General features: G+C 44.7%; 1 protein-coding gene across 1 annotated transcript in view; it reads right to left on the minus strand.

Moving 5' to 3' along the window:
• Positions 1–19198: 19198 nt before the first annotated feature.
• Positions 19199–27404, minus strand: part of commd1 (copper metabolism (Murr1) domain containing 1) — a 144819-nt gene continuing 136613 nt past the window's right edge. The window contains exon 3 of the mRNA XM_038807898.1: positions 19199–20124. Coding sequence (XP_038663826.1) covers positions 20017–20124 — 108 coding nt within the window. The 3' untranslated portion in view covers positions 19199–20016. The remainder of the gene's footprint in view (positions 20125–27404) is intronic.

The following is a 27404-nucleotide window of genomic DNA, read 5'->3' on the forward strand; positions in this document are numbered from 1 at the left end:
GTGTCTACTCACTCACGCTGCCCGGTGTAGGTTGTTGTTGACCTTTTTTTCGCACTGCAGGTCTGTCCTCCTGGTCACACAACCAGCGCTCACAGCCGCTGCCACCTCATCCCAGGCATCACGAGCTGCCCTGTGGCTGACTCTCCGGGACCTTCGGGGAAATAGGACATCTCTCCTGGCCTCCACTGCGTATAGGAGCCTTCCCAGATCTGCATCCTCGAACCTTGGGGCCAATCTCCTGGGTGCCATTGTTATGAGCTGGCTGGGGTTGGCTGTTATTCGATCTCGATCTTGTTAGCGGGGAACCGGCGAGCGCGGTGCCGGTGAATTGGCTGGCTAGCCTTCATTTGCAGCAAGAAGCCCATGGGGCCTCGTTAAGTGGACCAATTTTTTTTTTATAAATTTAGATTACCCAATTATTTTTTCTATTAAGGGGCAATTTAGCGTGGCCAATCCACCTACTCTGCACATTTTTGGGTTGTGGGGGCGAATCCCACGCAGACACGGGGAAAATGTTCAAACTCCACACGGACAGTGACCCAGAGCCGGGATCGAACCTGGGACCTCAGCGTCGTGAGGCCGTTGTGCTAACCACTAGGCCACCGTGCTGCCCTTTAAGTGGACCAATTAATGTTGAATAGTGTTGCCGGCCTCGTTGGGCCGAGCGCCGGGAAACTCGTGGCAGTTCCTGCTCGCTACCGCACTTCGAAATCTTTCCGGAGAATCGCTCCCTCAGTGTGGGCTAAGCCGGTGAGATACTCCACAGGGCCCAAAAAAGTGTCATTGGCTGGCGGTGGGAAACTCGGCGGTGGGAAACTCCCTGATTTAAAAAAAATATAAATTTAAATTACCCAATTAATTATTTTCCAATTAAGGGGCAATTTAGCGTGGCCAATCCACCTAACCAGCACATCTTTGGGTTGTGGGGTGAAACAGACAGTGACCTGGGGCCAGGTTTGAGCCTGGGACCTCAGCACCGTAGGCAGCAGTGCTAACCACTGTGCCACCATGCTGCCCTGGGAAACTCCCTTACAAACCCGCCACAAATGAACTTAGACATTTATGGGGAGAATCGCGCCTTTAGTTTCTGAAATGAAGAATTCTGCCACACATCTTTTTCTCGCTTCACTCACACACCCAAATGCCCTCTCTGAGTTCATCTGGTCCATGGGATCTGTCTCCTCCTCTCTCAACCCTATTCCCATAGAACTGCTGATCACCCTTCCTGGGCCCTCCTGTTAGCTGATATTATAAATGGTTGTCCAATATCCGTTCTTGGATGGGCCACAATCTCCCTTAGTTAAACATTGAGAAAACCAAAGGAATTTCCTCCCTAAACTCTCCATATCACTATCTTATAAACACATTCTTACACTGTACCAGATGTTGGTTGCTGCTCTTTATATATCCACTGTTAGAAAAAATAAATGATGTGTGCTTGAACTATTAAATGAACACAGAATATACTCCAAGCCACAAGCTAAATTATTTTCTCATTTACTGGTAATGACCAGTGACCAAAACAATTCTATTTTTATTTGACCATTTGCAGTACATAGATCCAGCGGGAAAAATACTAAATTTAGAGCTTTGGTGAGTCAATGAATGGAATGTTTTGTATTTGCCAAGTTCTGCTTTACTTAAAACGAATGAGTGGTGTTTTTGGCACAAGATGAAATTTTCCTTTCTGGGAGATAAATATTTTGTCTGCATTACACTCAAAATATTTCTGTGCAGACTCACTTACTATCATCTTTGCGTTCTTCTGTTAATTCTACCGTTAGTATTTAAGTTGCTGCATTGTGAAAAGGTTTTAAATGCTTTTTGTTAAATGTCTTTGTTTGATTTCAGCTTTCATGTAACAGAGCTGCTAATACTTTGGAGAATGGTGTCATTGCCTTGTGAAAAAATTCATGACAGTCAGTTAGAGCAACAGCCAAAGGAAGTTCAAATGCTTTGAGCTTTGAACAATGTTAAAGAGTAGCATAAAAATCAATAATGAAATGAAATGAAAATCGCTTATTGTCACAGGTAGGCTTCAATGAAGTTACTGTGAAACGCCCCTAGTCGCCACATTCCGGCGCCTGTTCGGGGAGGCTGGTACGGGAATCGAACCCGCGCTGCTGGCCTGCCTTGGTCTGCTTTCAAAGCCAGCGATTTGGCTCAGTGAGCTAAACCAGCCCCAATCATGTTTTTTTTTTAAAAAGCACCTAATCCCTTTTCCAGTATCATCCCCTTTCACCCTTTTTACATATTTCTTTTGTTCAGCTGGAGGATGGAATTGTAAATTCTACTCTGTAACTAATCAGGAAATTCATTTGAGAAAGCAAGAACGGCTTCTAAAAGTTTATTTCTCAAAAGAGCTGGTGATTTCACAAACTACTGACTTTCCACCATCTCTTACGTACAGTAAGGATTACGTACAGCAGGATAAGATCCTCTTGAGCGAGGTAGAAGGCTGCTTCACTGGAAAGGCTGAAAAGTATTTTCTAAACCAGCTGCGCATCTGAAGATACCTGAACCATAAGACCGTAAGACATAGGAGCAGAATTAGGCCACTCGGTCCATCGAGTCTTCTCCGCCATTCAATCATGGCTGATATTTTCTCATCCCCATTCTCCTGCCTTCTCCCCATAACCCCTAATCCCCTTATTAAACAAGAACCTATCTATCTCTGTCTTAAAGACACTCTGAATTGGCTCCATAGCCTTCTGCGGAAAAGAGTTCCACAGATTCACCACCCTCTGGCTGAAGAAATTCCTCCTCATCTCTGTTTTAAAGGATCGTCTCTTTAGTCTGAGATTGTGTCCTCTGCTTCTAGTATTTCCTACAAGTGGAAACATCCTCGCCACGTCCACAATATCCAGGCCACACAGTATCCTGTAAGTTTCAATGAGATCCCCCCTCATCCTTCTAAACTCCAATGAGTACAAAACTGCTCACAATAGTCCAAATGGGGTCTGACCAGAGCCTCAGAAGTACATCCCTGGTCTTATATTCTAACCCTCTTGACATGAATACTAACATTGCATTTGCTTTCCTATAAGCCGACTGAACCTGCATGTTAACCTCAAGAGAATCTTGAACAAGGACTCCCAAGTCTCTATGTGTTTCTGATTTCCTAAGCATTTCCCGATTTAGAAAATAGTCTATGCCTCCATTCCTCGTTCCAAAAGTGCATAACCTCACACTTTTCCAAATTTTATTCCATCTGTCACTTCTTTGCGCATTCTCCTAGCCTGTCCAAATCCTCCTGCAGCCCGCCTGCTTCCTCAATACAGTAGTCCCCCTTTATAACGCGGGTGTTGGGGTCCAAGACAGCCACCCGCGTTGCAACCGAGCCGCGGATATCCACGATGGGGGTTTTAAATTTATTTAAAAATCTATGCTAGCGCTTCCCATTGAGAGTCTACGGGGGGCGGGGGGAGAGGTCAGACCCCCGTAGACTCACAATGGGAAGCGCTAGCATAGATTTTTAAATAAATTTAAAACCCCCATCGTGGATCTAATTAAAACAGTGTCAATTTCAGCGGCCGACTCACTTTGATCCGGAGAGGGAAGCTGCTCTCTCACTGAAACAATCAGCCGGCCGCTGAAATTAACACTGCCCGCTGCTCTCTCCCTCCAATCCAACTTTTAAGTTTTAATGTTTCTGATTGGAGGGAGAGAGCAGCCGGCAGTGTCAATTTCAGCGGCGGGCTGATTGTTTCAGTGAGAGAGCAGCTTCCCTCTCCGGATCAAAGTGAGCCGGCCGCTGAAATTGACACTGCCGGCTGATTGGAGGGAGAGAGCAGAGAACACAGGAGGAGGTCATACGGGCCTCTGCAAGACCAGCATGGTCTCACATCGCCCCTCCCCTCTGTAGCTGGGGTTCAGGCTGTGGCTGCTGGGGTACAGGTTGTGGCTGCTGGGGTACAGGCTGTGGCTGCTGGGCTTCAGGCTGTGGCTGGTGGGGTACTGTGGCTGCTGGGGTACAGGCCGTGGCTGCTGGGCTTCAGGCTGTGGCTGCTGGGGTACTGTGGCTGCTGGGGTTCAGGCTGTGGCTGCTGGGGTTCAGGCTGTGGCTGCTGGGGTTCAGGCTGTGGCTGCTGGGGTGCAGGCCGTGGCTGCTGAGGTACAGGCTGTGGCTGCTGGGGTACTGATTGGAGGGAGAGAGCAGCGGGCAGTGTCAATTTCAGCGGCCGGCTGATTGCTTCAGTGAGAGAGCAGCTTCCCTCTCCGGATCAAAGTGAGCTGGCCGCTGAAATTGACACTGCCGGCTGCTCTCTCCCTCCAATCAGAAACATTAAAACTTAAAAGTTGGATTGGAGGGAGAGAGCAGCGGGCAGTGTCAATTTCAGCGGCCGGCTGATTGCTTCAGTGAGAGAGCAGCTTCCCTCTCCGGATCAAAGTGAGCCGGCCGCTGAAATTGACACTGCCGGCTGCTCTCTCCCTCCAATCAGAAACATTAAAACTTAAAAGTTGGATTGGAGGGAGAGAGCAGCGGGCAGTGTCAATTTCAGCGGCCGGCTCACTTTGATCCGGAGAGGGAAGCTGCTCTCTCACTGAAACAATCAGCCGGCCGCTGAAATTGACACTGCCCGCTGCTCTCTCCCTCCAATCCAACTTTTAAGTTTTAATGTTTCTGATTGGAGGGAGAGAGCAGCCGGCAGTGTCAATTTCAGCGGTGGGCTGATTGTTTCAGTGAGAGAGCAGCTTCCCTCTCCGGATCAAAGTGAGCCGGTCGCTGAAATTGACAACTGACAGTTGGGGTCCATAAGCCCCCCCGCGGTATATCGCGAACCGCGGTATTGCGGAGCGCGGTATAACGGGGGACTACTGTACTACCTGTCTCACTACAGATCTTTGTATCATCTGCAAACGTAGCAACAGTGCCTTCAGTTCCTTCTTCCAGATCATTAATGTATATTGTGAAAAGTTGTGGTTCCCAGCACCGACCCCTGAGGCACACCACTAGTCACCGGCTGCCATCCTGAAAAAGACCCCTTTATCCCCACTCTTACTGCCACATCCACACCACCTCTGCTCCTAGCTTAAAATCCTGCCACTATAACCTAAATCAATGCTTTTATTATCTCTGGATTTAATCTTACCCATGTCTTCCTCCACTTCGCTGCAGTCGGTAAAACAGAACACAACACCATCTCGGGGATTTCCTCCCTTGTCAAGTCAGTGAGATTGCACCTACACCTTTCCTTACAACTTGCCCCAATCCGGATTTTATTCATTCTTATGACATGAACTATGCAAAGCTGGCATTTACTGTCCACTTATTATTGCCCTCAGAAGGTAGTGATATAATAATATTTTTAGGCCACTTCAGAGTGCAGTTGAGTCAAGAACATTATTATGGATCTGGAGTCACATGTAGGCCAGACCAGGAAAGGAGGGCAGATTGCCTTCCCTGAAACACATTGGTGAACCAGATGAGTTTTTACAATGATCCATCTGACAGTTTTTTGACGGATATTCAATCTTCCCTTGAAGCTGTGCGTGCACATTCTACAACATTGAATTTAAAATATTGGGGTTTCTGTCTGATATCATAGCATTACGGGCAGCACGGTAGTATTGTGGATAGCACAATCGCTTCACAGCTCCAGGGTCCCAGGTTCGATTCCAGGTTGGGTCACTGTCTGTGCGGAGTCTGCACATCCTCCCCGTGTGTGTGTGGGTTTCCTCCGGGTGCTTCGGTTTCCTCCCACAGTCCAAAGATGTGCAGGTTAGGTGGATTGGCCATGATAAATTGCCCTTAGAGTCCAAAATTGCCCTTAGTGTTGGGTGGGGTTACTGGGTTATGGGGATAGGGTGGAGTTGTTGACCTTGGGTAGGATGCTCTTTCCAAGAGCCGGTGCAGACTCGATGGGCTGAATGGCCTCCTTCTGCACTGTAAATTCTATGATAATTCTATGAACTGTTGGGGTCTGGTCTGGCATCGTAATATAGGCAACTATTTGTGCAACACAGCTGAAACCATATAAAGTTTGTGAGTTAAATTGTATTTTCGGATCGTTCCCAGCGCAGGGCAATTGTCCAGGGGAAGTTTGCACTGCTGGAAATTACTCTGCAAACCCTTACCCAGGCAGTTCAGAGAGGGATTCCCATTCAAATCAAATGCTGGGAAGTTGGAAGTTATGGCTTAATCGGTTGGTGTGAAGTTGATTGAGGGATAAATATTGGCCAGAGCACCAGAATAACTTCCCTACTCTTCTCCGAAATAGTGCTAAGGGATCTTTTGCATTCACCAAAGCAGGCAAATGGGACTTTGGTGTAACGCCTCACCTGAGAGACAACACCTCCAACAGTACTGCACTGGAATGTTAGCCTTGGTTTTTGTGCTCAAGCCCAGGAGTTGGAACATTGTGACTCAGAGGTGAGAGTACCACCAATTGAGCCATGACTGACATTGGGCAGCAGCTACAAAATACCAAAGAGAAAATTCTGGAAAATCTCAGCACGTCTGGCAGCATCTGTAGGGAGAGAAAAGAGCTAATGTTTCGAGTCCAGGTGACCCTTTGCCAAAGCTACAAAATACTATTAACAGTCACCTCACATTATTATTATTTTAAACATCACTACACCGATCATTAATCAAATTTAAAAACAGTAAAAAGAAACTGTATGCAGTCAATTTAACAATTACACAAGTGGATGTGAAGAAAATAAGACATCAATGGGCCAAATGGCGTTCTCCTGCTCCTATTTCTTATGAAGACAGGTTAATATTTGGTGACGGAGGTGGGGGCTGCATCTTTTCATCAGATCTCCTAGATTGTCTGACCTATTTCAGATTCCCAGCATTTGCAATTTATTTCTGAATATTTGAAACTCAATTAAATAATGATGTATTCCCAAGCTTTACACAAATCATTTTTATCTTTCTTCTAATCTGTAACGTTCTACATGCAAAACCAGTTTATATCAAAATGGTTCCCGCAATGAGAGACAGTTGCACTTGGGAGGACAACACAGGCTCTTCCTGAACAAGAATGAATAATCCTCTGGTGTGAACTCTTGGGTGTTGGAGCAAACTGACAATACCAGTTTCCTTCTTGTTGTTTGTAATGTCAAACCAGTTCAAAACATCAGATTACAGTCTGGAAATCACAAAGTATCATCATTTCCTACACATGTTGCCACAGAGTATAATGATTCCTTAAACATCCTCTACATTTTTCTATAGCTCTTTGATGATCTGTATTTCTTAGGCACCGCTGAAAACATATAGCCAAAACTCAAAAACAGTACCTTGTCTCTTTCCCTTTTTAATTTTCAGGTAAGGGCTGTCATCTTGGGTACTTAATGACTGTAGATTTTTAAATTGTCTGTCAAGCAATCTCCTCAGACTGATAGTAATTTCACTTTTCACTCATCTTCCTCCACTTTAAATGATGTAAAAAATTTTTTAAAGTACATGAAGCACTGCCTTGGCAATGCCGCGTTGTGTCCAATGCCTAGCTTTCGTTTCAACTGAATAGTCTACTCTTTTATCCATGTCATTTAATTTGTAGACAAAGCAATGCCTTGTAAAAGCTGTGGAGGATTAATCCGATATTGAATTATTTCGTGCTGGAGTACTCCAGACACTGGAGTTAATTTACCAGGACTAGATGCTCAATGCCAAGTTAAAAACAGTAAGAAGTCTTACAACACCAGGTTAAAGTCCAACAGGTTTGTTTCAAACACGAGCTTTCGGAGCACGGCTCCTTCTTCAGGTGAATGGAAAGGCTTGTTCCAGAAATGTTTATATAGACACAGTCAGAGATGCCCCGGAATGCGAGCACCTGCAGGCAATCAAATCATCAAAGATGCAGAGAGAGAGGTAACTCCAGGTTAAAGAGGTGTGAATTGTCCCAAGCCAGTTCAGTCGGTAGGCCTCTGCAAGTCCAGGCTTGTTGGTGGGGGCCGAATGTAATGCGACATGAATCCCAGATCCCGGTTGAGTCCGCATTCATGCGTGCGGAACTTAGCTATAAGTTTTTGCTCAGCAATTTTGCGTTGTCGCGTCTCCTGAAGGCCTCCTTGTAGAATGCTGACCCGGAGATCAGAGGCTGAATGTCCTTGACTGCTGAAGTGTTCCCCAACTGGAAGGGAACAGTCCTGCCTGTTGATAGTCGCACGATGCCCGTTTATTCGTTGTCGCAGTGTCTGCATGGTCTCGCCAATGTACCACGCTTCGGGACATCCTTTCCTGCAGCGTATGAGGTAGACTACATTGGTCGAGTCGCACGAGTATGCGCCGCGTACCTGGTGGGTGGTGTTTCCACGTGTAATGGTGGTGTCCATGTCGATGATCTGGCATGTCTTGCAGAGATTACCCTGGCAGGGTTTTGTGGTGTTGTGGTTGCTGTTCTGAAGGCTGGGTAATTTGCTGCAAACAATGGTTTGTTTGAGGTTGCGCGGTTGTTTGAAGGCCAGTAGTGGGGGTGTGGGGATGACCTTGGCAAGATGTCCATCCTCGCTGATGATGTGTTGGAGGCTGCGAAGAAGATGTCGTAGTTTCTCCGCCCCAGGAAAGTACTGGACGACGAAGGGTACTCTGTCAGTGGTGTCCCGTGTTTGTCTTCTGAGGACAAACACGGGACACCACTGACAGAGTACCCTTCGTCGTCCAGTACTTTCCTGGGGCGGAGAAACTACGACATCTTCTTCGCAGCCTCCAACACATCATCAGCGAGGATGGACATCTTGCCAAGGTCATCCCCACACCCCCACTACTGGCCTTCAACAACCGCGCAATCTCAAACAAACCATTGTTTGCAGCAAATTACCCAGCCTTCAGAACAGCAACCACAACACCACAAAACCCTGCCAGGGTAATCTCTGCAAGACATGCCAGATCATCGACATGGACACCACCATTACACGTGGAAACACCACCCACCAGGTACGCGGCGCATACTCGTGCGACTCGACCAATGTAGTCTACCTCATACGCTGCAGGAAAGGATGTCCCGAAGCGTGGTACATTGGCGAGACCATGCAGACACTGCGACAACGAATAAACGGGCATCGAGCGACTATCAACAGGCAGGACTGTTCCCTTCCAGTTGGGGAACACTTCAGCAGTCAAGGACATTCAGCCTCTGATCTCCGGGTCAGCATTCTACAAGGAGGCCTTCAGGAGACGCGACAACGCAAAATTGCTGAGCAAAAACTTATAGCTAAGTTCCGCACGCATGAATGCGGACTCAACCGGGATCTGGGATTCATGTCGCATTACATTCGGCCCCCACCAACAAGCCTGGACTTGCAGAGGCCTACCGACTGAACTGGCTTGGGACAATTCACACCTCTTTAACCTGGAGTTACCTCTCTCTCTGCATCTTTGATGATTTGATTGCCTGCAGGTGCTCGCATTCCGGGGCATCTCTGACTGTGTCTATATAAACATTTCTGGAACAAGCCTTTCCATTCACCTGAAGAAGGAGCCGTGCTCCGAAAGCTCGTGTTTGAAACAAACCTGTTGGACTTTAACCTGGTGTTGTAAGACTTCTTACTGTGCTCACCCCAGTCCAACGCCGGCATCTCCACATCAAAGTTAAAAACAAACAGCTTGATTTTTGGAGAAGAGCTGGTGGGTTGGAGCAAGCCTCATTTCCTTCTGGTGTCAAATCCAACCCTCTCACTGAACTCAGGCTGCATTATTTACTAAACTCTGATATCAGAGTATGAGTAAGCACGTTTGAATCCAGTACCAGAGTGCAACTTGATGATGGAACAAAGCAAAAGCAAATATCATTAATTTTGGGCCTTAACACCTGGTGTTCATGTAAAGTACTTCTGGCTGCACTGTGAGATTAAACTGGAATGTATTTGACCTTTGATAAGCCTCAGGCGTGGCAAAAAGCTATGCTTTGGAATGTAATTTAGCATTTTGTGGGATTTGATCCATTTACTTCCCACGTAGGTGACTGGTCCATGGGATTCAAAGTAATTTTGTAAATTGGATCCAAAATTGGCTTGGTGGCAGGAGGTGATGGTTGAAGGTTGGTTTTATGACTGGAAACGCATGTCCAGTGGTGTACTGTAGGGATTAGTGCTGGGTCCTTGCAGTTTGTAGTGTACGTTAATAATCTGGATGGGAATGCGAGGGTGGCATGATCAGCAAGTTCGCAGATGACACGAAAATCAATGGTGTGGTAAATAGCAAGGAGGAAAGTCTTAGATTACAGGACGATATCGTCAGTCAGATGGGCAGAACAGTGGCAAATGGAATTGAACCCAGAAAAGTGTGAGGTGATAGATTTTGGGAGGACTAACAAGGCAAGGGAATAGACCATGAATGGGAGGATGCTAGGAAGCACAGGGAGCCAGAGTGGGTGCATGTCCGTAGGTTTCTGAAGGCAGCAGGACAGGTAGATAAGGTGGTGAAGAAGGCATGAGGGATACTTATGATGGAGGTGTATAAAACGCTGGTTAGGTCGCTGCTAGAGTACTGTGTGCACTAGAGAGGGTGCAGAGGAGATTGCCTAGGATGTTGGCCTGGGCTGCAGCATTTCAGCTATCAAAAGAGACTGGATAGGCTGGGGTTGTTTCTTGGAACAGAGAAAGCTGAATGGGGACCTGATTGAGGTATAAAATTGAGGGGCAGATAGGATAGAAAGGAAGGAACATAGCCCCTCAATAGTCAAGAGTCATAGCTGTAAGGTAATGGGCAGATTTGAGAGAGGATTTGAGGAAAAACGTTTTCATCGAGGGGTTGTGGGAATCAGGAACTTTATGCCTGAAAGGGTGGTAGCAGCAGGAAACCTCAACATTTAAAAAGCATTTAGATGAGCATGTGAAATGGTGTAGCACACAAGGCTACAGACCAAGTGCTGGAAATTAGATTTGAATAGATAGGTGCTTGAAGGCTAGTGCAGAACCGATGGGCTGACGGGCGTCTTTCTGTGCTGTAAAAATCTATGACTCGATTGCGTGCTGTATGGAAAAGCTAGTGTGAAGTAATTGTTCCAGTGTACAGTTTTGCTTTAGGAAATCAAACTATTCAAATAATGGCATTACACCGTGCAAGAACTGGGGTATAATAGTTGGAAAGCTGATACCTTTTGATTAGATGGCTCACGTTGTTGCACAAAAAGTGAACTCAATTCTGAATACTAGTTTTCAATAAAGCTTAAACGTCTTGCCCCTTAATTGTGTTATTAAAGAACAAAGAACAAATAACATTACAGCACAGAAACAGGCCCTTCGGCCCTCCAAGCCTGAGCCGATCACGTGCCCTATCGAGACCAACCGCCTTCCATACCCTGTCTGTTCATGTGTCTATCCAGATAAGTCTTTTTTTTAATATATAAATTTCGAGTACCCAATTAATTTTTTCCAATTAAGGGGCAATTTAGCATGGCCAATCCACCCAACCTGCACATTAAATAATTTACTTATGTTACTTAATTAAAAATAAACACAAATTTATCACACCGAGTGAGAAAGCAGAAAAATAATATTTCCACAAGTTCTCATCAATTCTGATGAACGGTTGCACGGTGGTTCGTTAGACTGTTACTTCACAGCGCCAGGGTCCCAGGTTTGATTCCCGGCTTGGGTCACTGTCTTTGCGGCCTCTGCACGCTCTCCCCGTGGGTTTCCTCTGGGTGCCCGGTTTCCTCCTTCAAATGCCAAAAGATGTGCGGCTAGGTCATTTGGACATTCTGAATTCTCCCTCTGTGTACCCGAACAGGCGCCGGAATGTGGCGACTAGGGGCTTTTCACAGTAACTTCATTGCAGTATTAATGTAAGCCTACTTGTGACAATAAAGATGATTATTATATCTTTTTGTGGTGGTGACTGTGGGGATAGGACTGGTAGGTCGTCTGCAAGTGGGCCATGGACAAAAATGTTTGATGACTACTGTGTTAATGGATATTAATAAACTCAAGCATCATAAAACATTTCAAATTTGATTGCAAGTCGGAAATCCACTGTTACTTCTAAAAGAAACATCAACCTCCCCTATCAAAAATAGAAACTACTTTATTTATTTATATATTTAAATTTAGTCTACCCAATTCATTTTTTCCAATGAAGGGGCAATTTAGCGTGGCCAATCCACCTAACCTGCACATCTTTGTGTTGTGGGGGTGAAACCCACGCAAACACGGGGAGAATGTGCAAACTCCACACGGACAGTGACCCAGAGCTAGGATCGAACCTGGGACCTCGGTGGTGTGAGGCGGCAGTGCTAACCACTGCACCACCTGTGCTGCCCTAGAAATTATTTTATGGAGCGAAATAGCATTAATCAAGAAACAGAATTGATCCTGGAACTGTGCGACCAATTTCAGTGCTGTTGAGCTGTAGAAGTGTGATATTCAATGGTGATTAATGGTCTAAAGCCCCAGTAAAGAAACTCAGCACCACTGATAAGGAAAAATAAAATTACAACTCACGCCTCAGAACCATATCCAATGACCTCTGCTGGAAAGTCTTCCAGTGTAAATGGTGGCTGAAGATCCAAACCAAATGCAATTGTGATGAAAATTAACAAGATGATTCAAGTTTGTGGAAGATTTAAATATCAGGACCCACAAGTTAAAAATTGGTAACTTAGAGTCAAGAAGGGAAATCAGATGAAACGTTTTCTTGCACTAACAGGTTTGTGCGACAAATATTAGCGAACAATTTTTTAAAAGGTTCAACAGACAGTTATATCTATTTCTGAACAAGGATTTGAAAGATAGGTTTAGAAAGTGTGTAGTTGTCAATCAGTAGAGAACAGGATTTACTATTACTTCCATAAGTCCAGAAAGCCATGTATCAAATGTCTTCCGACAATACATTACCACATTTTAATCTAGTGGACACATTTTTTGATACCTCTCCAGAGAATTCCAGTAGATTTGTGAAGCGTAATCTATTGCGTTTATAGTCAGTCTGACCACTCTGTTTACGCATTCTGTGCTTTTTCAATGAGAACACATGGAATCCTGTAAAGTGGTTTCAAGCACCTACAAAGAAGGTTGGTTAATTGGCAAATAATTATCCCATACATTGCTCATTTTTTTGTTTTCAGGATAACATTTGATTATACCTGTAATTTTTGGAACTTGTTCAATTATTAAAGAGAACATAAGAACAAGGAGGAGGAGGCAATTTGGCTTCTTGAGCCTGCTCTGCCATTCTATACAATCAGGGCTGATCTCATCTCAGCCTCAATTCCACTTTCCTGATAGTATTTGGTATTCCTTCAACCCATTAATATTAAAAGTATGTCTACTTCAATTTAAAAAAAAATTATTTTTATTCCATAAATTTAACATAATTACAATTTACAACCCCACAAACACCCCACCCAATCCACCAGACGACCCCCCCCCCCCAACAGCAAACGGTAACCAACTCCCATAAAATGCATGATAATCAAACCCTAACAATGGTAGAATCCATCACTCGCCCCCCCAGCCCCACAGTAAATGGGTCAAAACTATGCTGAGGCATAGGGTGGAGACGCTGACCTCCACGCCAAGACCCACCTGCGAGCAATCGGCGAGGCGAAGACTAAAACATCTGTTACCCAGCCAGCAGCTCCAGTCGGTCCGACAACGCAAATACAGCTTCACGTGGCCCCCTCCCACATTCACAGACATCTTCCGCCCCCTCAACCAGCCAGCACATCCTAGAATTTGTAATGTGTGCCCTGTACACTACCTTCAGCTGTATCAGCCCCAGACTCGCGCACAAAGTTAAGGCATTTACCCTCCGCAGCAACTCATACCACAGTCCCATCTCCAGCGCCAACCCCAATTCTTCCCCCCACTTCGCCTTAACCCCCTCCATGGGCATCCATCCTCCTCCCAAATTCCTCCTGTAAATCGCTGAAACGACCCCCCCTCTCCAATCCCCCTGCTGACAGCACCGCCTCCAGCAACGAGGGGGCAGGTGCTATCGGCAAGGTCAGAAAGACCTTCCTTGCAAAGTCCAGCACCTGCTCATACCTAAAGCTTTTGCCCCACACTAGCCTAAACCTCTTTCCCAACTCAACCAAACTTGCAAATCACCCTCCCAAAAACAAATCCTTCATTTCCTTAATTACCCCTTGCATCGATCCTCCCCAGCTCAAACCCATGATTATCCATAATCGGTGATTCCCCCGACCCATCTCCCAACCTAAAATGCTGCCGAAATTACCTCCAGATCTTCAGGGCGTCCACCACCACTGGACTCACTGAGTACTCCCCTGGGACTATCGGGAGCGGCACCATTGCCAGCTCCCGCAAACCTGACGCCCTACATGACCCCACCTCCATCTTCATGCACAAAGCCTCACCCACCACTCCCCCCACAACTTCATCCCCGAATCTTGTCTGCATTTGTACACCAAATATGGGAGGCCGAGCCCCCCCGCCTGCCGTCCCCTCTTCAGTATCACCGTCCTAATCCCAGCCACTTTCCCCGCCCAAACAAACGAGGGGATCAACCTGTCCACCCCCCTAAAAATGTCTTGTGCAAAAAGATCGGCAGACACTGAAACACAACAAGGATTGCGGCAAAACATTCCATCTTTACTGCCTGTATCATCCCACCAATGACAGTGGGAGATTGTCCCACCTCAGCACGTCAGCCTTCACCTTTCCCATCTGGTTAGTGAAATTAAACTTCCGAAGCCCTGGGCCGAATCACAGGCCACCTGCACCCCCAGACACCTAAAATGAGACCCTGCCAGACAAAATGTCACCTCCTCCACTCCTGCTCCCAGAGAGGAGACCATAAAGTACTCACTTTTCCCTAGATTCAATTTGTACCCTGAAAACATCCCAAATCTCTGAAGCACCCCCATTATGCTCCCCACCTAAGAGCTCAACTCCAAAATATACAGAAAGTCATCTGCATGTAAGGACACCCTATGTTCCACTCCTCTCCACTATCCTCTTCCACAACCCCAAGCTCCTCAGCATAAAGGCAAGGGGCTCTATAGCCAAACAGAAGAGAGGACATGGGGCATCCCTGCCTTGTATCAAGGTGCAATGCAAAATACTATTTGTGCGTTAATCTGTTCCGGAGCCATCACCAACTGCCCCGTCCTGTTCCGCATCCGAGCTATCTCCCTTGCCATGGCCTCCTACAGAGCTAACCTGCCAACATACATACCCTACCGTCTCTCTGTACTCATAAACAGCCCCCCTCGCCCTTCTCAACTGAGGCACTGCTTTCTCCTTGGACAATAAGTCAAACTTTGCCTGCAACTCTTTCCTCTTTGCCAGGAGCCCTGGATCCGGCTCCCCCACATACCTCCCGTCCATCTCCAAAATCTCTTTGATTAGTCGTTGGCGTTCCTCCTTCTCCTTCCTGCCCACCTTGGCCTTAAATGACATCAACTCCCCCCTCATCATCGCCTTCAGAGCCTCCCAGACCACTGACCATGAAACCTTCCCGTGCAATTAAACCCTACATATTCCTCAATCACCTTCCCTATCATGTCACAGGAGCTCCAATTTGCCAATAACCCCACATCCATTCTCCACGTCGGCTTCTGGCCTGCCCCCTTCTCCAATACCACATCCATCCAATGAGGAGTGTAATCAGAGATTACAATTGCCAAGTACTCTGACCAACAGCGCCTTTCACACCACAGAAAAGTCAATACTCAAAAACATCTTGTGCACCAGGAAAAGAAAATGAATATTCCTGATCCCTTGGGTTTTAAAATCTCCATGGGTCCAACCCCCCCCTCCCCCACCCCACCCACCCCTCCCATCTCATGTCATGTCAACACCTTCGCAAATGCCCCCCCCCCCCCCCCCCCCCCCCCCCCCCCCCTCCCCGACCGACATCTTCATCACTGCCACCGTTACCAGGGCAATTGCCTCCTCCACCCGCTCGTTTTAAAAAATATAAATTTAGTGTACCCAATTCTTTTTCTTTCCAATTAAGGGGAATTTAGCCTGGCCAATTTACCTACCCTGCACATCTTTTTGGGTTGTGGGGGTGAGACCCACGCAGATAGGGGAGAATGCGCAAACTCCATACGGACAGTGACCAGAGGCTGGGATCAAACCCCTTCTTTCCAATCCCTTTGCTCTGGGGCTTCGACATTCCACAAGACCTCCTATGACTTCCCACACCAACTCATCCACAAACTACCCCTGAAACCGGGCATAAAGGTCCAAAACCCAGAGACCCTAGCAGTAGCCACCTCACATGCGTCCTCCACCTACATGCCGCCATCGGAAGACCCCCTCCTCAAATTTACTCAAAATCCTGGCATCCATTGCACTCCGTGGTAGTAAATTCCACGACCCTTTGAGAGAAGTAATTTCTCCTCATCTCGGTTTTAAATCTGCTACCCCTTATCCTAAAACAATGACCTGTAGAGCATTTTACTTTATGACTCGTCTGTCTGACTAAATAACGAAATGCAAATTGGTACCTCTCTGCAAAGAAAATTGGGACACAAATCTAAAAACAATCACTCCACAACAACTCAAAGTAAAGCCATCATGGGATAGGGAATAAATGCTGGTGAGTCCAGCTCCTATGAAAGAATGAATAACAACACTTCGTAATAGATAATTTCACCCATACCAGAGGACTGCTATTGGAGGATTAACAATCATCTTTAGTTAAGGTTAAGTTTAGTTTTGAGCCTTGGGAACACAAGTATTAATGGAAGGTTCATAAATTTCATTGGTCAATCTTTCTCAAAAACGGAACAAAAACTAAAAAACCTTAAAATGCGAATAAGATTGCTTGGCTTCTGTCGGCTAAAAGCAAGTTAACATTTCAAGGAGACCTTGGCATCATGTCATGCTTTTTCAGCAACCTTGTCAGCTCCTTCTTATTGAGGTAGATGTTTGATATACGAATCACCTGGCAAAACGTTTTGAAGAGGAAACAGTGGGTGGAAGGGGTCGAGATGTGAGTGGGAATTACACTCCCTGTTAAAGCCTTGACAAAGTGTGTTGCAGAATATTTACTCATGGGAAAGCACAACAAAACCTGATCTTGTCCTTCCTCGACAACAACAAAATGTTAGTTAGAAGGAGCGTTTCTGGCTGACTTCCATTTGTGATTTCCTTAATTTTTGCAATCAGCTGACTAAGGAGAGCCCCAAGAGATGGGAATCAAATCTGGGATCCTCCTGAAGTGAAAGGCTCAACTGTTCACTGAATAAACTCACTGATCCTTTGGAGCAGCTCAATTATTCCAAATTTTAATCTTAATAATGCCTCCATTAAATTATAAAAGGAGGATGTGCATTTAAATGAATCTCTAAATGGTAAGCTGCAAAACCCAGCAACATGTGCTTTTAAAATCAACTGAACCTCTAAAAGTAGGTCATTCCTGCAAAAATGTTTTCCAATCCTAAATCCTAAGTGAAAGGTAACAGAGAAATCGTTAATCCTGATTTTTCTTGCACTCTGACTCAACCTTATATAGCAGCTGCACTCTGACTTACTTCATTCTGGCTTGAAGAAATTTATCTCATTTACAGCCTCCAGTGCAAACAACAGACTATGGGAGGATCTCATTTTTGGACAACATATTTATAATAAGATTATATGGAGGTTAATATGGGTTATCTTGTAACAGTTACTGTAGGGAAATGCAGCTTTGAACAACCTTTGTGCACAGCATACAATTCGTGCTGCCAAAAATAGATTTGACAGAATCGGAGGAAGGAAAAGTCATATTTGCTGCTTCGTAGTGTTGCTCTGTTTACTTGCTATAAATATAGCAATCAATATGGTTGCCTTTCTTAATCCTCATTATGTGTATACTTTCAGAGTCGCCAGGTATCTCTCGATACCGCCACAAGGTTCAACCCGAATACCGATCAAAGAGCCAATACACCAGTTAGTTAGTTTAAAGTCAATATTATTTATTTACACACACAGTAAGATCTACTCATGCACGATACTACTACAAACTAAACTATCTCTATCGCTAACGCCTATACTTAACTTCGGGTGCCCAATTAGTCACAGGAACAATGGCCGTTGTTCGGATCTGAGGCTGTTGGGTTCGAAGAGGGAACAGGAGAACAGCTAAGGTCATCCGTCTGGTAGCGAGCGTTGATCTTGAACTTACTTGCTTCTGGTGATGCTGGTGGATGGGTCTCTCCACTTGAAAGTCGAATCCAAGAGACTGAATCTTTGTTGGGGGTTCCTTCTTATACTTGGGGGGCTTTGCGCACTTTTAGGCGGGCCTTAAACTTGGTCCCAATTAATTGGGCAGCTTCTTGATCATTGTCATCGACCTAAACCGATAAAGGGGTGGGTGCCCTGATGGCTGGGCGTGTCATAGGTGGCCGTTGGCCTTGCTTTGTTTGTGTCTTTCGGTTGGGGTAGTGGCGCAGGGCTGTCTGGAACAGTATCGGCTTCCTGAATACTTGTCCTTTGTTTCCCGGAGATGGGCCATCAATATGTAAATCGACCCAGAGTTTCGATTCTGTCTGCAAACTGCCTTCCAAATATACATTCAGGCTCTGTGCCTGCTTGTTGCTTAGTATTGTCCACATTTCCCTACAGTCTCTGCGAGCGTCCATTTTGTATACCGAAAGTGGCCATCCCAGATGGCGACAGTAGGCACTTCCCAAACTATATCTGAATAGATAAATATTCTGTAATTGTGCCCTGAAATAATGGCTTTTTATTCAGTTAAATAACTTTGCCATAAACACATATATCAGATCAGTAGATCTCCAGATGGCTGTCATAACTTGGGGTACCCAATTCATTTTCTTCAATTAAGGGGCAATTTAATGTGGCCAATCCACCTACCTGCACATTTTTGGGTTGTGGGGGTGAAACCCACACAGACACGGGGAGAATGTGCAAACTCCACATGGACAGTGACCCAGGGGCGGGATCCAACCTGGGACCTCAGCGCCGTGAGGCACCAATGCTACTCACTGTGCCACCGTGCTGCCCAGATGGCTATTATTTTAATGCACTTTTGAATATTACAAATCTCTTCCATCCATATCAAGGAATAAATGTTGGCGGGTGATTTTCTGAAAACTTTTTGGCTTGGAATTGAATTCAAGAGAACATAGCAGACAAGGTAGGGTGGAAAAGGATTTTTCACATTTTATAATTCTATTTGATTCCATATTCAAGCTGGAACCTTCTGCCCATTATGACTCTATATAAAATGACTCCTTGATAAAATTAAATACTATAAAATTGTAGGTTATTAACCAAATCCTGAAATGATCATTTGTGTTGATCAGTGATAAGTAATACAATTCAAAGATTTGTGTATTTTCCATGCATTTATTCAGATTATATCCTTGACAGAGTAAGTGAAATAGTATAAAGAGAGTATTGAACATTATTTTTGAAGAAAACAAGAAAACCACATTAATTATTTTTACAGTGAAACAACTTTCCATCATTGCTATGCCTCTCTAATGAAGGCTGTCCTGTATTTCTGTCCCAATAATATCAAAACTACAAAAACCTCATGTGGATCATCAACCTACAATACTGTATTTATGGAGACTGAATGGAAGTGAGAAAAGTGATTTTTGTACTTAAATATAAAACTTCCCTTGGTTGGTCAGAGCTTGGGCCAGTTAACACAATCAATCCTGCCCCAACATGAATCCTCAAAACCCTGTCGTCTGAATAAAACTATCCCAATTAATGTTAATTTTGTCTTCAAGGTTACACAAATGGGTTGAGGCTGTCCAAACTAATTTCTCTTCAGCCTCTTTGTGACAAGAGAAAGAAAATTACATTTTCAACCTGAGCAGAATGCAAACTCATGTTCTAAACTACTAAAGGGTTTAACTGAAAAATATCAAATTAAAAGCTGCATCCTGAACACACCATTTAATACAAAAACAACAGATGGTGAGGAAGGAGTTAGTGAGGCATAAATACATTGTTAGTTTTGGGACTGTATTTAGCTAAAAGGCTGTTGCTAAGTAAACTCAGAATTGCACAGCACTTCCAACCATTCTACAACCAATGCAGGTAATGCATATATTCCATAATTCACTGGGATATTTAGTGGTCATGTTGGTTATTGGCACCGTCATCTGTTCAGTTTCATCATCTCCATCAGCATCAGTTTGTGTAACTTAGTTCACTGATGCTCTCTTCAATTTCTGTTAATTTTTTCAGGAGTTGATTCACTTTCGTCTCTTCCAACTCCAAGCAGAGAAATTCCGATTCCTAAGACAGATTAAAAAAAAATCTTCAAACTCAAATAAAAACAATGAGATTTTATTTATTTAGTTTTCTCATTTACTGCTTTTTCATACAAGCTCAACCAGTTTTTAATCAAATTGTCACCATGTTGAAGTCTATATTGCTTTATAAAAGGTGATGACAATGCTGCCGATTGATGTCATAATGCAGGTAAACACCAGGTGAGCTTGTAGCAGACCCACTGACACAGAGATTTAGTGCAACAACCTCACAACCATACACCGGTAGAGATTTCAGAACCAGGGCAATAAGAATAAACTAACTAGCTGTGACTAAACAAAGATGAAGGAGTGTAAAACTGAATTTCAAGAAAAAACACCAACACAGAGAGAACAAATGATACGTTAAAGAAAATGAGAAAATCAAAGAGGAAATATGAACTGAAAAAAAATCAAAATGAAAAGGAAAGTGTTCCATTGGTACATGATCATCAAAAGATCAGACAGCAGAGACCATTTAAGCCGAATGGCCTGTTTTCATAGATTCTACTTAAAATCAGTACATGAGAAACTTCACCAATAATTAAACACTATATTGATATTCGTAAACTTCAAAATTGAGGAACCACATTTTGGCCCCAATCTACTGTTTTAGGGCCTTGTGATATCGTTCAGTGATTACAATGTAAGAAGGTGACCAGAGGTGTTTCAAGCAAAACAGTATCAAATTAAACCTGATCTCTTCATTTTGTTTGTGGCTGTAATTAGCACATTTGCAACCAACTGGAGAATCAGTCTTTGGGGATCACTGTGGACAAAGGGCCTTCTGCTATAATTAGACTTGCGTATGGACTTCACTTATATTTTTCTTTCAACATCAAGGTCGCTTATATTGTTCACAGGTCTATGATTAATTTTACACAGAAGTTTATATTAGAACATAAGAACTAGGAGCCGGAGTAGGCAATTCACCTCCCATGTCTGCTCCACCATTCAATGCAACCATTAAAAAAAAAATTTAGAGTACCCAATTAATTGTTTCCAATTAAGGGGCAATTTAGCGTGGCCAATCCACCGAGCTTGCTTGGGTTGTGGGGCGAAACCCACGCAAACACGGGGAGAATGTGCAAATTCCACACGGACAGTGACCCAGAGCCGGGATTGAACCTGGGACCTAACCCAATGCGCCACCGTGCTGCCCCATTCAATGCAATCATGGCTGATTTCATCGCAGCCTCAACTCCAATCTCTTGCCTGTTCTCCATAGCCCTTCAACTCATTACTAATTAAATATCTGTCTTATCTCCGCCTTAAATTTACTCAATGTCCCTGCATCCATCGCACTCTGAGGTAGTGAATTCCACAGATTGTTTTAGTCACATGGAAAGATCCTAGGATGAAAGGTAACGTGACCATAGGACTGTTTCTGCTACTGATGCAAGATGGTGCTCACGCCTTTTTAATTCATCCATCGCCCAGGACATCATGACTGAAAATAGAATGGCCAATTTGTTCTTGCAATACTGTCTGTCCATCTCTCTTTCTCCTGTTTGCAACTCTGTGCTTCAAGTTTTCAAGATTATCTCTATATTTCTGTCCATGTGATTTTACACCGAGGGTAGTGGGTGCCTGGAACTCGCTGCCGGAGGAGGTGGTGGAAGCAGGGACGATAGTGACATTTAAGGGGCATCTTCACAAATATATGAATAGGATGGGAATAGAGGGATACGGACCCAGAAAGTGTAGAAGATTTTAGTTTAGTCGGGCATAATGGTCAGCACGGGCCTGGAGGGCCGAAGGGCCTGTTCCTGTGCTGTACTTTTCTTTGTTCTTTGTTCTATAAAGCTGTGACTCACTGCTTTATCCTTAGCCTCAAACTCCTTTCTGAAGATTCTAACCTCCTTGGAATTATCTCAGAGGGCTCAGGCAGGAGAGGGGGTCAGATACACAAGCTGGGCCAGAAGCAATGGAATTGAAAAACTGGTAGGCAGATAACTTAACATACAGTTTAAAAATAAAAGATGTGGAAACACTCAGCAGGTCAAGTAAAACCTGTGGAGCAACAGACATCAGTCAAAGTTTCAGATCAAAGTGCCTTATTCAGGACTCCATTAGAGCTGACACGCTCATGGACTGATCTCGGGTTCTGCAGTGATTTCATCTGCTCTATTGAGTAGTTCCAGATGTTTCTAGTTTCTTTTTAAGGTTTCAGCTCCACAGAATATTCCTTTGTGCTTACATTAAACAGTCGCATTGTTTACAAGGCAAATTCAGAAGCAAGGGGTGTGATGCATCAGACAGAATCTTAAGCATGGGAGCGGCTCAATTTCTCAAAACACATGATCATTTCATTGTCATCAGTTTTTCCTTATTGTTTTCTGTTTCTTCTAATTCTTAGTAACTATTTTCCATTAATAGTTACTAAGAATTAGAAGAAATTCCACTCTTGTTTACCAAAATCTTCTTTTTCTGTTATTAATTTGCTTCTTTCACTTTTCCATTTAAAAAAAATCATATATGGGATGTGGGTGTTGCTGGTTAGGCCAGCATTTATTGCCCATCCCTAGTTGCCCTTCAGAAGGTGGTGGGCTGCATTCTTGAACCGCTGCAGCCCTTGTTGTGCAGGTGCACCCACTTTGTTAGGGAGGGAATGCCAGGATTTTGCCCAGCAACAGTAAAGGAACGGCGATATATTTCCAAGTCAGGGTGGTGAGTGACTTTGAGGGGAACCTTTTGGTGGTGGGGTTCCCAGGTATCTGCTGCTCTTGTCCTTCTCGATGGTAGTGGTCGTGGTTTTGGGAAGTGTTGTCAAAGGAGCACCCTCCGCACCCCCGTAATCAACTGATGCGTGTACGGAAACATTCCCAAAAACTCCTTCACAAACCGCAAAGAAGTAGCTCTTTGAACTTCCGCAAGGAACACTAACAATAGGGAAGTAAAACTGAATCAAGTTAAAAGGTGAAATAAAGTAATAAAGTAAACAAAATAAATAAAGTCAGAGCGTGTGACCGGGAGGATAATGGAGCAAGAGCAATACTGAGAGCAGAACTGGGTGGATAAAGCAATATAAGAAAGAGCGAGACGGAGAGCAGAGTGCTGATTTGGATCTCCTGAAGCGATATCAGGATTCAAATGTGAAGCCAGGATTCAAAAGTGGCGCAGGGCAAGTGGAAGCAGCTGATTGGGTGAGTACAGTCGAGTTTATGAGTATGGCCAGGTAAGTATTTACTACTTTTATCATTTAGAGTTTTTAAGGTCTTATTTTTTGGTTGTTCATTTATAAGGGCTATGTTCTGTAATAACGAGCATCAGAGGAGAAGTGCCCTCAAGTAATTGATATTATTTGTAATTAAGTATCTCCCAAAAGGTTTAATGTAAAGGGTTAAGCCATGACAGGAGAGCTCAAAGATGTGGTGTGCTCATCCTGCTCTACGTGGGAAGTCAGGAAATTTCCAGTTCCCGGGGCCCGCATGTGTGCAGGAAGTGTCTCAAGCTGCAGCGGCTGGCAGCATCTGCAAGGCGGTGAGTATCATGGATAGCACAAAAAGAGAGGCGGTCACATTGGAACTAAGGTGCCATAGGCAGGAAGGTGACCAGCAGGCAGAGCAAGACAAGTAGGCAGGTGGTAGGAATGTCCTGTGGCTATTCCCCTACAAAACAGATATACCATTTTGGATACTTCGGAGTGGAATGGCCTCTCAGGGGAAAGTCGCAACAGCCAATTTTGTTGTACAACAGCTGGGTCGGCTGCACGGGGGGAGGAATAGAAAGTGTGGCATTGCAATAATCATAGAAGGTTCAATTAAAAGGGGAATAGATAGGTATTTCTGTGGAAGAAAACAAGACTCCAGGATGGTATGTCGCCTCCTGGTGTTAGGGTCAAGGGTGTCTTAGAACAGCTACAGGACATTCTGGAGGTCCAGGTTGAACAGCTAGTGGTCGTGGTACACATTGGTACAAATGACACAGGGGGCTCAGCAGCGCAGTGGTTAGCACTGTTGCTTCATAGCACCCAGGACCGAGGTTTGATTTCTGGCTTAGGTCACTGTCTGTGTGGAGTCTGCACCTTCTCCCAGTATCTGCATGGGTTTCCTCCAGGTGCTCCAGTTTCCTCCCACAAGTCCCGAAAGACGTTAGGTGAATTGGGCATTCTGAATTCTCCCTCAGTGTACCTGAACAGGTGCGCGGTGTGACGACTAGGGGATTTTCACAGTAACTTAATTGCAGTGTTAATGTAAGCCTACTTGTGACACTAATAAAGATTATTAAATGACATAGCTTAAAAAAAATGGGATGAGGGCAGCACAATGGCACAGTGGTTAGAACTGATGTCTCACGGCGCCGAGGTCCCAGGTTCGATCCCGACTCTGGGTCACTGTCCGTGTGGAATTTGCAAATTCTCCCGTCTGCGTGGGTTCCGCCCCCACATCCCAAAGATGTGCAGGGTAGGTGGATTGGCCACACTAAATTGCCCCTTAATTGGAAAAATGAATTGGGTACTCTAATTTATAAAATAAAAAGGATAAGATCTAAAAAGCAGAATATAGGGAGTTAAGAATTTGAAAAGTATGACCTCAAGGTAGTGATCTCAGGGTTACTGCCAGTGTCACGTGCTAGTCAGAACAGAAATAGCCGGGTGAATAGGTGGCTGAAGAGTTGGTGTGAGTGGGAGGGTTTCAGAGTCCTGGGACATTGGGACCTTCCTGGGGAGGCGGGACCAGTACAAACTGGACAGGTTACACCTGGGCAGACATGGACTGATGTCTGAAGAGGAGTACTTGCGAGAGTGGTTGGGGAGGGTTCAAACTAGATTGGCAGAGGGGTAGGAAACTATGCAAGCTGTCAGAGGAGAGAGGAATCAAGGACAAGAATAAAAGACAAGGGGAACAAGAAAAGTGATAGGCAGGGAACGCAAGGGCCAGCGTCAAACAGGGCTTCAGTGAAAAATAGTGGGAACGGGACAAGGAATGTTAAAAAGACAATTCTTAGATTGGCACAGTGGCTTAGTGGTTAGCACTGCTGCTTCACAGTGCCGAGGACCTGGGTTCCATCACGGCCCTGGGTCACTGCCCGTGTGGAGTTTGCACATTCTCCCCATGTCCATGTGAGTCTCACCCCAAAACCCAAAGATGTGCAGGGTAGGTTGATTGGCCACACTAAATTGACCCTCAATTGGAAACATTTTTAAAAAGACAATTCTTAAGGTTTTGTGCCGTAACGCGTGGAGCATTCACGATAAAGTGGATGAATCAATCATGCAAACAGATGGAAATAGGTATGATATAGTTGGGGTTTCGTTGATTTGACTGCAGAGTGATCAGGGATGGGAACTGAACATCCAGGAATATTCAATGTTTAGGGAGGACAGTCAAAAAGGAAAAGGTGGTGAGGTTGCATTCATGGTTAACGGCAAAATTAACACAATAACGCGGAAAGATATTAGCTGTGAAATCTGTATGGGTCGAGCTGAGAAACACCAAGGGGTAAAAGACATTCGTGGAGAACCTCCCAAACTCTAGTGGTGATGTTGGGAATTGCATTAAACCAGAAATTAGATACATATGCAATAAAGGAACTTCTGTAATTATGTGTGACTTTAATCTGTATATCAATTGGGAAAATAAAATCAGTAGCAATACTGTAAAGGATGAATTGCTGGAGTGTATGCAGGATGGTGTTCTGGACCAATATGTTGAGGACCCAACTAAAGAACAGGCCATCCTAGACTGGGGATTGTGTAATAAGAAAGGAATAATTGGAAATCTAGTTGCGCAAAGCCCCTTGGGGATAAGCAACCATAATATAATAGAATTCTTCATCAAGATGGAGAGTGACGTAGTTGATTCTGAGACTAGGGTCCTGAATCTTAATAAAGGAAACTGAGATGGTATGAGGCACGAGTTGGCTATAATGGATTGGGAAATGTTACTTAAAGGGATGATAGTGGGTAGACACTGGAAAACATTCAAGGAGCACTTGGGTGAATTGTGTTGAATTGAATTTTATTTATTGTCACGTGTACCGAGGTACAGTGAAAAGTACTGTTCTGCGTCCAGTCAGATTGTTCCATACATGAAAAACTCAACTGATGAAGGAGCTGCGCTCTGAAAGCTTGTGATTCCAAACAAACCTGTTTATTTTTAACCTGGTGTTGTGAGACTTCTAACTATGCCCACCCTAGTCCAACACCGGCATCTCCACATCAGAGAATAGAAGAGCAGGGAGGTTATGATGGAGCTGTATAAAACATTTGTTAGGCCACAGCTAGAATACGGAGTGCAGTTCTGGTTGCCTCACTATAAAAAGGATGTAATTGAATGAGAGATTTACCAGGATGTTGCTGATCTGGAGCGTTTCAGCTTTGAAGAGAGGCTGGTTAGGCTGGGGTTGTTTTCCTTGGAGCAGAAAAGGTGGAGGGGGGGCCTGATCGAAGTGTACAAAATGATAGGGTAGACAGGAAAAAACATTTCCCTTTAGCAGAGGGGTCAATAATCAGGGACCATAGATTTAAGGCAAGGGGCTGGAGATTTAGAGGGGATTTGAGCAATAGCTCTTTCATCTAGTGGATGGTGGGAATCTGGAACTCACTGCCTGAAAGGGTGGTAGAGGCAGGAACCTTCACAATATTTATGAAGCATTTAGATGACCACCTGAAACACCATAGCATACAAGGCTACTGAACAAGTGCTGGAAAATGGGATTAGAATGGATAGGTGCTTGATGGCCAGCACAGGCATGATGGTCTGAAGGGTCTCTTTCTGTGCTGTAAAACACTAACTCAATTGTGGGTTAACTTATTAAGACGAGGTATGAGAACAGAGACACTTCAGAGAAAGTTTGAAGCTACCAGCAGCAGAGCTGTTTGTATGTGCTCTGCTTAAAAGCAAACATGAAACTAAAACAGCATCACACAACACTTCAATTTTGTGGCCATGCTGCAATCCCTTAAAGGTATATTACAACAGACGACCCTGATGGCGCAAATAACCCCCCCCCCCGTCCCAATGCTGCAACCCTCACCCCAGAGAACTCTGCTCACAGCCACCGATGATGCAGCCCCCCCCCCCCCCCCCCCCCCCGGGCCCTGCCCTCAGCCCCCGATGATATGCAAGCCCGGGAATTCCCACTGGCTGCTCCCCCCCTTCTCCTGCTTAACTGGGCTTGGTGAGCAGCCTTTTGAACTTACTCATTCCTGTCACTCAATTCTCAAGGCAATATGAAGTTTACTGACATGATTGAAATGGGCTGGAATCAAAATCGCAGTAGGCTCTTCCTTGCTACAGGGGTGCCTTTGGATAGTTTTCA

Source organism: Scyliorhinus canicula, chromosome 1 (assembly GCF_902713615.1).
Source record: "Scyliorhinus canicula chromosome 1, sScyCan1.1, whole genome shotgun sequence".
In the NCBI taxonomy this organism is placed as follows: Eukaryota; Metazoa; Chordata; class Chondrichthyes; order Carcharhiniformes; family Scyliorhinidae; genus Scyliorhinus; species Scyliorhinus canicula.